This window comes from Carcharodon carcharias, chromosome 22, assembly GCF_017639515.1.
Source record: "Carcharodon carcharias isolate sCarCar2 chromosome 22, sCarCar2.pri, whole genome shotgun sequence".
Lineage (NCBI taxonomy): Eukaryota > Metazoa > Chordata > Chondrichthyes > Lamniformes > Lamnidae > Carcharodon > Carcharodon carcharias.
Genome location: NC_054488.1, coordinates 67,132,910 through 67,148,473, shown reverse-complemented (window position 1 = coordinate 67,148,473; position 15,564 = coordinate 67,132,910). Strand labels below are relative to the sequence as shown.

At 55.8% G+C, this 15,564-nt stretch overlaps 1 protein-coding gene across 4 annotated transcripts in view; it reads left to right on the top strand.

Moving 5' to 3' along the window:
* The window catches only part of rnf157 (ring finger protein 157), a 789,927-nt gene that overhangs the window by 209,605 nt on the left and 564,758 nt on the right, over positions 1-15,564 (top strand). For all 4 annotated transcript variants that reach the window (XM_041217436.1, XM_041217435.1, XM_041217438.1 and 1 more), the window contains exons 5-7: positions 8,942-9,059; positions 10,714-10,780; positions 11,149-11,192. In XM_041217436.1, the coding sequence (XP_041073370.1) occupies positions 8,942-9,059; positions 10,714-10,780; positions 11,149-11,192 (229 nt within the window). The remainder of the gene's footprint in view (positions 1-8,941; positions 9,060-10,713; positions 10,781-11,148; positions 11,193-15,564) is intronic.

Genomic DNA, 15,564 nt, shown 5'->3' with positions numbered 1-15,564 from the left:
GAGGTGTGTGTTATTGTGCGAAGTGAGTGTGTCATTGTGCGAGGTGAGTGTGTCATTGTGTGGAGCGAGTATGCCGTTGTGCGAGGTGAGTGTGTCGTTGTGCGAGGTGTGTGTCATTGTGTGAGGTGTGTGTCATTGTGCGAGGTGTGTGTCGTTGTGCGAGTTGTGTGTCATGCGAGGTGAATGTGTCATTGTGCAAAGTGAGTATGTCATTGTGCGAGGTTAGTGTGTTATTGTGCGAAGTGAGTGTGTCGTGCGAGGTGTGTGTCATTGTGCGAGGTGAGCGTGTTGTGCAAGGTGTGTCATGTGAGGTGAGTGTGTCATTGTGCGAAGTGAGTGTGTTGTGCGAGGTGAGTGTGTCGTTGTGCGAGTTGAGTATGTCATTGTGCAAGGTGAGTGTGTCGTTGTGCGAGGTGAGTGTGTCATTGTATGAGATGAGTGTGTCGTGCGAAGTGAATGTGTCGTGCGAGATGAGTATGCCATTGTGCGAGGTGTGTGTCATTGTGTGAAGTGAGTGTGTCGTTGTGCGAGGTGAGTATGCCGTTGTGTGAGGTGAGTGTGTCATTGTGCGAGGTGAGTGTGTCGTTGTGCGGAGTCAGTGTGTCATTGTGCGAGGTGAATGTGTCATTGTGCGAAGTGAGTGTATCATTGTGCGAGGTGAGTGTATCATTGTGCAAGGTGAGTGTGTTATTATGCGAAGTGTAGTATGTCATAGTGCGAGGTGAGTGTGTCGTTGTGCAAGGTGAGTGTGTCATTGTGCGAAGTGAGTGTGTCGTGCGAAGTGAGTGTCGTGCGAGGTGAGTGTGTCGTGCGAGGTGAGTGTGTCGTGCGAGGTGAGTGTGTCGTGCAAGGCGAGTGTGTCGTTGTGCGAGGTGAGTGTGTCGTTGTGCGAGGTGAGTGTGTCGTTGTGCGAGGTGAGTGTGTCGTGCGAGGTGAGTGTGTCATGCAAGGTGAGTGTGTCATCGTGCGAAGTGAGTGTGTCGTGCGAAGTGAGTGTGTCGTGCGAGGTGTGTATGCCGTTGTGTGAGGTGAGTGTGCCGTTGTGCGAGGTGAGTGTGTCGTTGTGCGAGGTGAGTGTGTCATTGTGCGAGGTGAGCGTGTTGTGCGATGTGAGTGTGTCGTTGTGCGAGGTGAGTTTATCATTGTGTGAGGTGAGTGTGTCATTGTGTGAAGTGAGTGTATCATTGTGTGAGGTGTGTGTTATTGTGCAAAAGTGAGTGTGTCGTTGTGCGAGGTGTGTCGTTGTGCGAGGTGTGTGTCGTTGTGCGAGGTGTGTGTCATTGTGCGAGGTGAGCGTGTTGTGCGATGTGAGTGTGTCGTTGTGCGAGGTGAGTGTGTCGTTGTGCGAGGTGAGTGTGTCATTGTGCGAGGTGAGCGTGTTGTGCGATGTGAGTGTGTCGTTGTGCGAGGTGAGTTTATCATTGTGCGAGGTGAGTGTGTCATTGTACGGGGTGAGTATGCCGTTGTGCGAGGTGAGTGTCGTGTGAGGTGAGTGTGTTGTGCGAGGTGAGTGTGTCATTGTGCAAAAGTGAGCGTGTTATTGTGCAAAAGTGAGTGTGTCATTGTGCAAAAGTGTGTGTCATTGTGCAAGAATGAGTGTCATTGTGCGAGGTGTGTGTCGTGCGAGTTGTGTATCGTGCGAGGTGAGTATCTCGTTGTGCAAGGTGAGTGTGTCGTTGTGCGAGGTGTGTGCCATTGTGCGAGGTGAGCGTGTTATGCGATGTGAGTGTGTCGTTGTATGAAGTGAGTATGCCATTGTGCGAGGTGAGTGTCTTTGTGCGAGGTGAGTGTGTCGTTGTGTGAAGTGAGTATGCCATTGTGCGAGGTGAGTGTCTTTGTGCGAGGTGAGTGTGTCGTTGTGTGAAGTGAGTATGCCATTGTGCGAGGTGAGTGTCTTTGTGCGAGGTGAGTCTGCCATTGTGCGAGGTGAGTGTCTTTGTGCGAGGTGAGTATGCCATTGTGCGAGGTGAGTATGCCATTGTGCGATGTGACTATGCCGTTGTGCAAGGTGAGTGTGTTGTGCGAGGTGTGTGTCATTGTGCAAAAGTGAGTGTGTCGTTGTGCGAGGTGTGTCATTGTGCGAGGTGTGTGTCGTTGTGCGAGGTGTGTGTCATTGTGCGAGTTGTGTATCGTGCGAGGTGAGTATGTCGTTGTGCGAGGTGTGTGTCGTTGTGCGAGGTGAGCGTGTTGTTCAAGGTGAGTGTGTCGTTGTGCGAGGCGAGGTGTGTGTCGTGCGAGTTGAGTGTGTCATTGTGCAAAGTGAGTGTGTCATTGTACGAGGTGAGTGTGTCATTGTGCGAGGTGAGTATGCCATTGTGCGAAGTGAGTGTGTCGTGCGAAGTGAGTGTGTCGTTGTGCGAGGTGAGTGTGTCATTGTGCAAAGTGAGTATGTCATTGTGCGTGGTGAGTGTGTCGTTGTGCGAGGTGAGTGTGTCGTGCGAGGTGAGTGTGTCGTTGTGCGAGGTGAGTGTGTCATTGTGCGAGGTGAGTGTGTCGTGCGAGGTGAGTGTGTCGTGTGAGGTGAGTATGCCGTTGTGCGAAGTGAGTGTGTCATTGTGCGAAATGAGTATCGTGCGAGGTGAGTGTGTCGTTGTGCGATGTGTGTGTCATTGTGCGAGTTGTGTGTCGTTGTGCGAGGTGTGTGTCGTTGTGCGAGGTGTGTGTCGTTGTGCGAGGTGTGTGTCGTTGTGCGAGGTGTGTGTCATGCGAGGTGAGTGTGTCGTGCGAGGTGAGTGTGTCGTTGTGCGAGGTGAGTGTGTCGTGCGAAGTGAGTGTGTCGTAGTGCGAGGTGAGTATGCCATTGTGCGACGTGAGTGTGTCATTGTGCAAAGTGAGTATGTCATTGTGCGAGGTATGTGTGTCATTGTGCGAGGTGAGTGTGTCGTTGTGCGAGGTGAGTGTGTCATTGTGGAGGTGAGTGTGTCATTGTGCAAAGTGAGTATGTCATTGCACGAGGTGAGTGTCGTGCGAGGTGAGTGTGTCATTGTGTGAGGTGAGTGTGTCATTGTGCGAGGTGAGTGTGTCGTTGTGCGAGGTGAGTGTGTCGTTGTGTGAGGTGAGTGTGTCGTTGTGCCAGGTGAGTGTGTCATTGTGCGAGGTGAGCGTGTTGTGCGATGTGATTGTGTCGTGCGAGGTGAGTGTGTCATTGTGTGAAGTGAGTGTATCATTGTGCGAGGTGAGTGTGTCATTGTGCAAGGTGAGTGTGTCATTGTGCGAGCTGAGTGTGTCATTGTGCGAAGTGTGTATGCCGTTGTGCGAGGTGAGTGTGTCGTTGTGCGAGGTGTGTGTCGTTGTGCGAGGTGTGTGTCGTTGTGCGAGGTGTGTGTCGTGCGAGGTGAGTGTGTCATTGTGCAAAGTGAGTATGTCATTGTGCGAGGTGAGTGTGTTATTGTGCGAAGTGAGTGTGTCGTTGTGCGAGGTGTGTGTCGTTGTGCGAGGTGTGTGTCATTGTGCAAGGTGAGCGTGTTGTGCGATGTGAGTGTGTCGTGGTGCGAAGTGAGTGTGCTGTTGTGCAGGGTGAGTGTGTCGTGCGAGGTGAGTGTGCCATTGTGCGAAGTGAGTGTGCCATTGTGCGAAGTGTGTGTGTCGTGCGAGGTGAGTGTGTCATTGTGCGAGGTGAGTATGCCATTGTGCAAGGTGAGTATGCCATTGTGCAAGGTGAGTGTTGTGCGAGGTGAGTGTATCGTTGTGCGAGGTGAGTGTGTCGTTGTGCGAGGTGAGTGTGTCGTTGTGGGAGGTGACTGTGTCATTGTGCGAAGTGAGTGTGCCATTGTGCGAGGTGAGTATGCCATTGTGCGAGGTGAGTGTGTCGTTGTGCGAGGTGAGTATGCCGTTGTGCGAGATGTGTGTTGTGCGAGGTGAGTGTGTCATTGTACAAAAGTGATTGTGTCATTGTGCGAGGTGTGTGTCATTGTGCAAGGTGTGTGTCGTTGTGCAAGGTGTGTGTCGTGCGAGGTGAGTGTGTCGTGCGAGGTGAGTGTGTCGTTGTGCGAGGTGAGTATGTCATTCTGCGAAGTGAGTGTGTCATTGTACGAGGTGAGTGTGTCGTTGTGCGAGGTGAGTATGCCATTGTGCGAAGTGAGTGTTTCGTGTGACGTGAGTGTGTCGTGCGAGGTGAGTGTGTCATTGTGCAAAGTGAGTGTTTCATTGTGCGAGGTGAGTGTGTCGTTGTGCGAGGTAAGTGTGTCGTGCGAGGTGAGTGTGTCATTGTGCGAGGCGAGTGTGTCATTGTGTGAGGTGAGTGTGTCATTGTATGAAGTGAGTGTGTCATTGTGCGAGGTGAGTATGCCATTGTGCGAGGTGAGTATACCGTTGTGTGTGGTATGCCGTTGTGTGAGGTGTGTGTCGTTGTGCGAGGTGTGTGTCGTGCGAGGTGTGTGTCGTGCGAGGTGACTGTGTTGTGCGAAGTGAATGTGTCGTTGTGCGAAGTGAGTGAGTCGTTGTGCGAGGTGCCTATGCCACTGTGCGAAGTGAGTGTGTTGTGTGAAGTGAGTGTGTCATTGTGCGAGGTGTGTGTCATTGTGCAAAGTGAGTATGTCATTGTGCAAGGTGAGTGTGTCGTTGTGCGAGGTGTGTGCCATTGTGCGAGGTGAGCGTGTTATGCGATGTGAGTGTGTCGTTGTATGAAGTGAGTATGCCATTGTGCGAGGTGAGTGTCTTTGTGCGAGGTGAGTGTGTCGTTGTGTGAAGTGAGTATGCCATTGTGCGAGGTGAGTGTCTTTGTGCGATGTGTGTGTGTCGTTGTGTGTAGTGAGTATGCCATTGTGCGAGGTGAGTGTCTTTGTGCGAGGTGAGTCTGCCATTGTGCGAGGTGAGTGTCTTTGTGCGAGGTGAGTATGCCATTGTGCGAGGTGAGTATGCCATTGTGCGATGTGACTATGCCGTTGTGCAAGGTGAGTGTGTTGTGCGAGGTGTGTGTCATTGTGCAAAAGTGAGTGTGTCGTTGTGCGAGGTGTGTCATTGTGCGAGGTGTGTGTCGTTGTGCGAGGTGTGTGTCATTGTGCGAGTTGTGTATCGTGCGAGGTGAGTATGTCGTTGTGCGAGGTGTGTGTCGTTGTGCGAGGTGAGCGTGTTGTTCAAGGTGAGTGTGTCGTTGTGCGAGGCGAGGTGTGTGTCGTGCGAGTTGAGTGTGTCATTGTGCAAAGTGAGTGTGTCATTGTACGAGGTGAGTGTGTCATTGTGCGAGGTGAGTATGCCATTGTGCGAAGTGAGTGTGTCGTGCGAAGTGAGTGTGTCGTTGTGCGAGGTGAGTGTGTCATTGTGCAAAGTGAGTATGTCATTGTGCGTGGTGAGTGTGTCGTTGTGCGAGGTGAGTGTGTCGTGCGAGGTGAGTGTGTCGTTGTGCGAGGTGAGTGTGTCATTGTGCGAGGTGAGTGTGTCGTGCGAGGTGAGTGTGTCGTGTGAGGTGAGTATGCCGTTGTGCGAAGTGAGTGTGTCGTTGTGCGAAATGAGTATCGTGCGAGGTGAGTGTGTCGTTGTGCGATGTGTGTGTCATTGTGCGAGTTGTGTGTCGTTGTGCGAGGTGTGTGTCGTTGTGCGAGGTGTGTGTCGTTGTGCGAGGTGTGTGTCGTTGTGCGAGGTGTGTGTCATGCGAGGTGAGTGTGTCGTGCGAGGTGAGTGTGTCGTTGTGCGAGGTGAGTGTGTCGTGCGAAGTGAGTGTGTCGTAGTGCGAGGTGAGTATGCCATTGTGCGACGTGAGTGTGTCATTGTGCAAAGTGAGTATGTCTTTGTGCGAGGTATGTGTGTCATTGTGCGAGGTGAGTGTGTCGTTGTGCGAGGTGAGTGTGTCATTGTGGAGGTGAGTGTGTCATTGTGCAAAGTGAGTATGTCATTGCACGAGGTGAGTGTCGTGCGAGGTGAGTGTGTCATTGTGTGAGGTGAGTGTGTCATTGTGCGAGGTGAGTGTGTCGTTGTGCGAGGTGAGTGTGTCGTTGTGTGAGGTGAGTGTGTCGTTGTGCCAGGTGAGTGTGTCATTGTGCGAGGTGAGCGTGTTGTGCGATGTGATTGTGTCGTGCGAGGTGAGTGTGTCATTGTGTGAAGTGAGTGTATCATTGTGCGAGGTGAGTGTGTCATTGTGCAAGGTGAGTGTGTCATTGTGCGAGCTGAGTGTGTCATTGTGCGAAGTGTGTATGCCGTTGTGCGAGGTGAGTGTGTCGTTGTGCGAGGTGTGTGTCGTTGTGCGAGGTGTGTGTCGTTGTGCGAGGTGTGTGTCGTGCGAGGTGAGTGTGTCATTGTGCAAAGTGAGTATGTCATTGTGCGAGGTGAGTGTGTTATTGTGCGAAGTGAGTGTGTCGTTGTGCGAGGTGTGTGTCGTTGTGCGAGGTGTGTGTCATTGTGCAAGGTGAGCGTGTTGTGCGATGTGAGTGTGTCGTGGTGCGAAGTGAGTGTGCTGTTGTGCAGGGTGAGTGTGTCGTGCGAGGTGAGTGTGCCATTGTGCGAAGTGAGTGTGCCATTGTGCGAAGTGTGTGTGTCGTGCGAGGTGAGTGTGTCATTGTGCGAGGTGAGTATGCCATTGTGCAAGGTGAGTATGCCATTGTGCAAGGTGAGTGTTGTGCGAGGTGAGTGTATCGTTGTGCGAGGTGAGTGTGTCGTTGTGCGAGGTGAGTGTGTCGTTGTGGGAGGTGACTGTGTCATTGTGCGAAGTGAGTGTGCCATTGTGCGAGGTGAGTATGCCATTGTGCGAGGTGAGTGTGTCGTTGTGCGAGGTGAGTATGCCGTTGTGCGAGATGTGTGTTGTGCGAGGTGAGTGTGTCATTGTACAAAAGTGATTGTGTCATTGTGCGAGGTGTGTGTCATTGTGCAAGGTGTGTGTCGTTGTGCAAGGTGTGTGTCGTGCGAGGTGAGTGTGTCGTGCGAGGTGAGTGTGTCGTTGTGCGAGGTGAGTATGTCATTCTGCGAAGTGAGTGTGTCATTGTACGAGGTGAGTGTGTCGTTGTGCGAGGTGAGTATGCCATTGTGCGAAGTGAGTGTTTCGTGTGACGTGAGTGTGTCGTGCGAGGTGAGTGTGTCATTGTGCAAAGTGAGTGTTTCATTGTGCGAGGTGAGTGTGTCGTTGTGCGAGGTAAGTGTGTCGTGCGAGGTGAGTGTGTCATTGTGCGAGGCGAGTGTGTCATTGTGTGAGGTGAGTGTGTCATTGTATGAAGTGAGTGTGTCATTGTGCGAGGTGAGTATGCCATTGTGCGAGGTGAGTATACCGTTGTGTGTGGTATGCCGTTGTGTGAGGTGTGTGTCGTTGTGCGAGGTGTGTGTCGTGCGAGGTGTGTGTCGTGCGAGGTGACTGTGTTGTGCGAAGTGAATGTGTCGTTGTGCGAAGTGAGTGAGTCGTTGTGCGAGGTGCCTATGCCACTGTGCGAAGTGAGTGTGTTGTGTGAAGTGAGTGTGTCATTGTGCGAGGTGTGTGTCATTGTGCAAAGTGAGTATGTCATTGTGCGAGGTGAGTGTGTCGTTGTGCGAGGTGAGTATGCCGTTGTGCGAGGTGAGTGTGTCATTGTGCGAGGTGTCATTGTGTGAGGTGAGTGTGTTGTTGTGCGAGGTGAGTATGCCGTTGTGCGAGGTGAGTGTGTCGTGCGAGGTGAGTATGCCATTGTGCGAGGTGTGTGTCGTGCGAAGTGAGTGTGTCGTTGTGCGAGATGAGTGTCATTGTGCAAGCTGAGTGTGTTATTGTGCAAGGTGAGTGTGTCGTGCGAGGTGAGTATGTCATTGTGCGAGGTGAGTGTGTCGTTGTGCGAGGTGAGTGTGTCATTGTGCGAGGTGAGTGTGTCGTTGTGCGAGGTGAGTTGTTGGGGTTTAACCTGATACAACACACACTCTGGACTGGGGACTCCTGACTTCGCCAACATTTTGGGATGGATTTGGGGTGGTTAGATCAATGCAAGTGTGTTCTTAAAAGCCACAGGCTGAGGAGATGTGTTCCTGAACCCAGAATGTCATCTCCTTAGTGCTTCAGTTGACACTTTTGCTGCTCGTTTCACACAGGCTCTCCCAACATTGCCCCTCTCATTCTAGACCTGGGTTTCACTATAGGGCGGAGAGGGGAGTGAAGAGGAAGGTGGAGAGTGGAGTGGAGAGCGTAGGGTGCAGAGGGGAGTGAAGGTGAGTGAAGATGGAGAGGGGAGTGAAGGTGGAGAGGGGAGTGAAGGGGAGTGAAGGTGGAGAGGGGAGTGAAGGGGAGGGTGCAGAGGACGAGGGTGAAAGAGTAAAGGGTGGAGAGGGAGGGGATGAAGAGGAAGAGGTTGGTTTGGAGGTGCTTTAGGCATCAGCAGTCACGCCCCAGAATGCACAGACAGACAAGTCTTCCTGAGGCAAGAGGAAGATAGAGAAGGAGCAGAAGGGAAACGTCAGTGAGACGAGCCAGAAAAACATGACTAGAACTTTAGCTTCATGTGTGAATCTGACAGTGCGCTGGCTCTCTTGGATATGTGTGTGCTGTGTGTTACTCTGATGTTTACTCTGGATCTCGGATATGTGTGTGCTGTGTGTTACTCTGATGTTTACTCTGGGTCTCGGATATGTGTGTGCTGTGTGTTACTCTGATGTTTACTCTGGGTCTCGGATATGTGTGTGCTGTGTGTTACTCTGATGTTTACTCTGGGTCTCGGGTATGTGTGTGCTGTGTGTTACTCTGATGTTTACTCTGGGTCTCGGGTATGTGTGTGCTGTGTGTTACTCTGATGTTTACTCTGGGTCTTGGGTATGTGTGTGCTGTGTGTTACTCTGATGTTTACTCTGGGTCTCGGGTATGTGTGTGCTGTGTGTTACTCTGTGATGTTTACTTTGGGTCTTGGATATGTGTGTGCTGTGTGTTACTCTGATGTTTACTCTGGGTCTCGGGTATGTGTGTGCTGTGTGTTACTCTGTGATGTTTACTTTGGGTCTTGGATATGTGTGTGCTGTGTATTACTCTGTGATGTTTACTCTGCTTTTCTCATCTGGATCTTTTCAGTTACACAGCTAAGGACTGCTCGCTGCAATCAGAAACTGTCCATTTTAAACGAGGTGTGTGTCAGCAGTTCTGTTTGCCCTCTCACACCATTGACCCATCTGATTGGATGGAGGAGGAGGTAATAATTACCAGTCAGTCGTGTCAGTTGGGGTGGCCGGGCTGAGTTGGGGGTGGGATGGGGCGCGGTGGGGCTGGGGTAGGGTGGGGGGGGAAGTGAGGCGAGGCAGGTCATGGAGGGGGAGTTGGGGTGGGTCAGGTGTGGTGGGGTGAGGCCAGGGTTTGGGATGAGAGGTGTGGGGTGGGGCAGGGCGGGGAGCTGAGGTGGGTCAGGTGTGGTGGGATGAGGCTGGCCGGTGGGACAGGGGAGTGTGGGGTGTGTGGGGATGTGTGGGGTGGGGGGGAGTTGGGACGGGGGGAAGGTTGGAGTGGGGCGAGTTGGGACTGAGGGAGAATGGAGTGAATCAGGTGTCGAGGGAATGAAGGTGAGGGTTTCAGCAGCGGACCAGCTGAGATAGGGAGCAGTCAGGCAATGTTCCTGAGGTCTCCCTGCTGGAGCACATATCACATCAGAAACTCAACTTGGGGTCAAACAGGACACCCAGCTGGTGAGGCATCACTGTGCTCAAACCAAGAGAGCTGATATTGTGGCGAATACAGACTTTTATTCCCTCTGTCTCTCTGCTCTTCCGCCCACTCGTATCTCTCACCGTCTCCCTCATTCCTTATTTCCCTTTCTCTCTCATTTCTTTCCTTTCCATTTCTCTCTTGCTTTTTCTTGCTCCTTCTCCCTCATACCCTCTCTTTTTGCCTTTCCTTGATGCTGTGTCGATATTTGAATGCTGCTGTAGAGTTTAGGTTTTTGCTATGTTTTGAGGTTATTGTGGTTCTGTATGGGAGCTGATACATACCAGTTTATATACTGACATTTAGAATCAGAGAGTTTCAGTCTCTGCGCTTTGGCAATCACTGACCGACTTCGCTCGAGTCAGAAGTTTGCAGTACACTGCCAGGCCATTTGGCCCATTTTGCCTGTGCTATCTATCCCCTTCCATCCATTCCCCTACCCTTTATCCATCTACAGAGAAAAGTCAAGAAACAAAAAAACTGCTGTCAGTAAAAGTAACCATGAAAACACTTGCCGATTTTTGTAAAACCCCATCTGGTTCACTAATGTCCTTTAGGGAAGGAAATCTGCCCTCCTTACCTGGTCTGGCCTACATGTGACTCCAGACCCACAGCAACGTGGTTGACTTTGAGCTGCCCCCTGAAATGATCTAGTGAGATGCTAGGTTTGTACGTAAACCTTAACAGACTCAGTAAAACCTTCTCGAGGGCAATTAGCAATGGTGATAAATGCCCGGGACACCCACAATCTGTGAAAGAATGAAAGAAAATGTTTATATTTCTCCCTTTTTTAATTGAAGTTGGTATTGATTCTGTTTCTGTCTGTGATGCTGTTGGGGGATAGTCCATGTCTTAGCAAAACCTTTAAGTAAATGTTTTCAAATTTTCTTCCCTCCCTCACACTCTTTTGGTGAGAGACAGTGACTGAATTTGAAAGTTATCCCTATTTTCCTGAGTGAATCGCTGTGTTATTACCTCCCGTCTATCCAACTCCCTCAAGGTCCTAGCAATGGGCACACTCACATGGTGCCAGGATTGGGGGGGTCAGAACAGGTGGACACGGTTTAAACCCCCCCGCCCCCCCGGCTAACCTGAGCTTTGAGGCAGGAATGCTCTGACCACTCTCTATCCTGTCCTTTTCCCATTAGCTGGCCATGGATGGTGATCGGACTGTCTATCCAATGGTGATTCACGCTGTGGTGGATGAAGGAGAGGGTAAGAACATCAGGAACCAAACATCAACCAGCACCAAGCCAGCCTCATAACCCCAAAATACTGGGGGAGGGACCTTGTCCCCAGGTCCCCAGGGGGTGGGGCCTGTCTCCAGCGGGAGGGACCTTGTCTCTGGGCGGTGGGAGGGGAGCAGTGGGGAGAGACATGTTGTCTCCGAGGGGGGGACCTTTTCACCAGGAGGTGGGACATGATCTCCTGAGGACGGGCCTAGTCTCTAGGGGGAGGGGGCTTGGTCTCTGGTCAGTGGGGGGGGGTTGTCCTTGTCTTCACAGGGACGGGCTCTTGTCTCCAGGGGAGGATCACTCGCTGTCTTTTGGTCTGACTCAATCTTGTTGATGTCTCCTCTCCAGAACATCTTGGACACTCCCATGTGCTGCTGACGACGTTTGATAAGGTACACGGTTCAAACACAGCTCAGGCTCCAGCCTGGGCCTCCATAGCAAGTCACAGAGAGAAGCCATTTGGCCCATTATGTATGTGTTGGCTCTTTAATGGAGATATTTAATTCTTGGCAGCACTGTCCTAATGGGGACAGATTCATTTAGAATCTCAGCCACATCCTCTGGCTCTACCAGATGGAATCTTTTTTTTTATATGTTCATTCACAGGATGTGGGTTTCGCTGGCTGGGCCAGCATTTATTGCCCATCTCTAATTGCCCCTTGAGAAGGTGGTGGTGAGCTGTCTTCTTGACCCGCTGCAGTCCATGTGGTGTAGGTACACCCACTGTGCTGTTAGGGAGGGAGTTCCAGGATTTTGACCCAGTGACAGTGAAGGAACGGCCGATATATTTCCAAGTCAGGATGGTGGGTGACTTGGAGGGGAACTCCCAGGTGGTGGTGTTCCCATGTGTCTGCTGCCCTTGTCCTTCTAGATGGTAGTGGTCATGGGTTTGGAAGGTGCTGTCTCAGGAGCCTTGGTGAGTTCCTGCAGTGCATCTTGTAGTTGGTACACACACTGCTGCTACTGTGTGTCGCTGGTGGAGGGAGTGAATGTTTGTGGATGGGGTGTCAATCCAGTGGGCTATTTTGTCCTGGACAGTGTCAAGCTTCTTGAGTGTTGTGGGAGCTGCACTCATCCAGGCAAGTGGGGAGTATTCCATCACACTCCTGACTTGTGCCTTGTAGATGGTGGACAGGCTTTGGGGAGTCAGGAGGTGAGTTACTCATCATACGATTACTATCCTCTGACCTGCTCATATAACCACAGTATTTATATGGCTAGTCCAGTTCAGTTTCTGGTCAATGGTAACCCCAGGATGTTGATAGTGGGAGATTCAGTGATGTTAATGCCATTGAACATCAAGGGGTGAGGGTTGGATTCTCTCTTCCTGGAGATGGTCATTGCCTGACACTTGTGTGGTGTGAATGTTACTTGCCACTTGTCAGCCCAAGCCTGGATATTGTCCAGGTCTTGCTGCATTTGGAATGGACTGCTTCAGTATCTGAGGAGTTGTGAATGGTGCTGAACATTGTGCAATCATCAGCGAACATCCCCACTTCTGACCATGTGATGGAAGGAAGGTCATTGCTGAAGCAGCTGAAGATGGTTTGGCCAAAATCTCCTTCATGATCCTTTCATTCCTTTGACAATGGGTAAAAATAAGTTATATTAATCTGTGTCAGAAGTTAAAACACAAGGAAAGATCTGAAATAGTCACCCAGTCTGCTCTTGGGATGCAGGTTTATAATTTAAATATTATTATGAAGCTGTGAGCCTTTGTTTGAACAGCAATTCCATTTTAACCACAAACAGCCAAAATTGGAGAATCCCGGCAGCTGAATGGAGGCGATAGGGACTGAATTCCTGAGTAAAGCGACTTTACAACTGTTTGTGGAACAAGAGGAGCTGAGGTGCTCTTAGCAACACAAACACCAGCCCAGGAAGCCAGCACTCACTCCCCCCTCCGCCCCGCACTCCCTCCCCCCTCCGCCCCGCACTCCCTCTCCCCTCCGCCCCGCACTCCCTCCCTCCCTCCGCCCCGCACTCCCTCCCTGCCTCCGCTCCTCACTCCCTCCCTGCCTCCGCTCCGCACTCCCTCCCCCCTCCGCCTCGCACTCCCTCCCTCCGCCTCGCACTCCCTCCCTCCGCCCCGCACTCCCTCCCTCCCTCCGCCCCGCACTCCCTCCCCGCCTCCGCTCCGCACTCCCTCTCCCCTCCGCTCCGCACTCCCTCCCCGCCTCCGCTCCGCACTCCCTCCCTGCCTCCGCTCCGCACTCCCTCCCCGCCTCCGCCCCGCACTCCCTCCCTGCCTCCGCTCCGCACTCCCTCCCCGCCTCCGCCCCGCACTCCCTCCCTCCGCCCCGCACTCCCTCTCCCCTCCGCCCCGCACTCCCTCCCTGCCTCCGCTCCGCACTCCCTCTCCCCTCCGCCCCGCACTCCCTCCCTGCCTCCGCCCCGCACTCCCTCCCTGCCTCCGCTCCGCACTCCCTCCCCGCCTCCGCCCCGCACTCCCTCCCTGCCTCCGCTCCGCACTCCCTCCCCGCCTCCGCCCCGCACTCCCTCCCTGCCTCCGCTCCGCACTCCCTCCCCGCCTCTGCCCCGCACTCCCTCCCTCCGCCCCGCACTCCCTCTCCCCCCTCCGCTCCGCACTCCCTCCCCCCTCCGCCCCGCACTCCCTCTCCCCTCCGCCCCGCACTCCCTCCCTGCCTCCGCTCCGCACTCCCTCCCAGCCTCCACTCCGCACTCCCTCCCAGCCTCCACTCCGCACTCACTCCCCCCTCCGCTCTGCACTCCCTCCCTCCCTCCGCCCCGCACTCCCTCCCTCCGCCCCGCACTCCCTCCCTGCCTCCGCCCCGCACTCCCTCTCCCCCTCCGCCCCGCACTCCCTCTCCCCCCTCCACTCCGCACTCCCTCCCTGCCTCCGCCTCGCACTCCCCCCCTCCGCCCCGCACTCCCTCTCCCCTCCGCTCTGCACTCCCTCCCTGCCTCCGCTCCGCACTCACTCCCCCCTCCGCTCCGCACTCCCTCCCTGCCTCCGCTCTGCACTCCCTCCCCGCCGCCCCGCACTCCCTCTCCCCTCCGCCCCGCACTCCCTCTCCCCCTCCGCCCCGCACTCCCTCTCCCCTCCGCTCCGCACTCCCTCCCCCCCTCCGCTCCGCACTCCCTCCCTCTGCTCCGCACTCCCTCCCCGCCTCCGCTCCGCACTCCCTCCCTCCCTCCGCCCCGCACTCCCTCCCCGCCTCCGCTCCGCACTCCCTCCCTCTGCTCCGCACTCCCTCCCCGCCTCCGCTCCGCACTCCCTCCCTCCCTCCGCCCCGCACTCCCTCCCTCCGCTCCGCACTCCCTCCCCGCCTCCGCCCTGCACTCCCTCCCTCCACTCCGCACTCCCTCCCTCCGCCCCGCACTCCCTCTCCCCCTCCGCTCCGCACTCCCTCCGCTCCGCACTCCCTCTCCCCCTCCGCTCCGCACTCCCTCCCTCCGCCCTGCACTCCCTCCGCCCCGCACTCCCTCCCCGCCTCCGCTCCGCACTCCCCCCCGCCTCCGCTCCGCACTCCCTCCCTCTGCCCCGCACTTCCTCCCCCCCTCCGCTCCGCACGCACTCCCTCCGCTCCGCACTCCCTCCCTCCGCCCCGCACTCCCTCCCCCCTCCGCCCCGCACTCCCTCTACCCCTCCGCCCTGCACTCCCTCCGCCCCGCACTCCCTCCCTCCGCTCCGCACTCCCTCCCTCTGCCCCGCACTCCCTCTCCCCCTCCGCTCCGCACTCCCTCCCTCCGCCCTGCACTCCCTCCGCCCCGCACTCCCTCTCCCCCTCCGCTCCGCACTCCCTCCCTCCGCCCTGCACTCCCTCCCTCTGCTCCACACTCCTTCCCTCCGCCCCGCACTCCCTCCCTCTGCCCCGCACTCCCTCCCTCCCTCCGCTCCGCACTCCCTCCCTCTGCCCCGAACTCCCTCCCTCCCTCCGCCCCGCACTCCCTCTGCCCCGCACTCCCTCTCCCCCTCCACTCCGCACTCCCTCCCTCTGCCCCGCACTCCCTCCGCTCCGTACTCCCTCCCTCTGCCCCGCACTCCCCCCCGCCTCCGCTCCGCACTCCCTCCCTCCGCCCTGCACTCCCTCCGCCCCGCACTCCCTCCCTCTGCTCCACACTCCCTCCCTCCGCCCCGCACTCCCTCCCTCCGCCCTGCACTCCCTCCGCCCTGCACTCCCTTCCTCCGCCCCGCACTCCCTCTCCCCCTCCGCTCCACACTCCCTCTCCCCCTCCGCTCCGCACTCCCTCCCTCCGCCCTGCACTCCCTCCGCCCTGCACTCCCTTCCTCCGCCCCGCACTCCCTCTCCCCCTCCGCTCCACACTCCCTCTCCCCCTCCGCTCCGCACTCCCTCCCTCCGCCCCGCACTCCCCCCCGCCTCCGCTCCACACTCTCTCCCTCCGCCCCGCACTCCCTCCCTCTGCTCCACACTCCCTCCCTCCGCTCCGCACTCCCTCCCTCCGCCCCGCACTCCCTCCCTCCGCCCTGCACTCCCTCCGCCCTGCACTCCCTTCCTCCGCCCCGCACTCCCTCCCTCCGCCCCGCACTCCCTCCCTCCGCCCTGCACTCCCTCCCTCCGCCCTGCACTCCCTTCCTCCGCCCCGCACGCACTCCCTCCGCTCCGTACTCCCTCCCTCCACCCCGCACTCCCTTCCTCCGCCCCGCACTCCCTCCGCCCTGCACTCCCTTCCTCCGCCCCGCACTCCCTCCGCCCCGCACTCCCTCTCCCCCTCCGCTCCACACTCCCTCTCCCCCTCCGCTCCGCACTCCCTCTCCCCCTCCGCCCCGCACTCCCTACC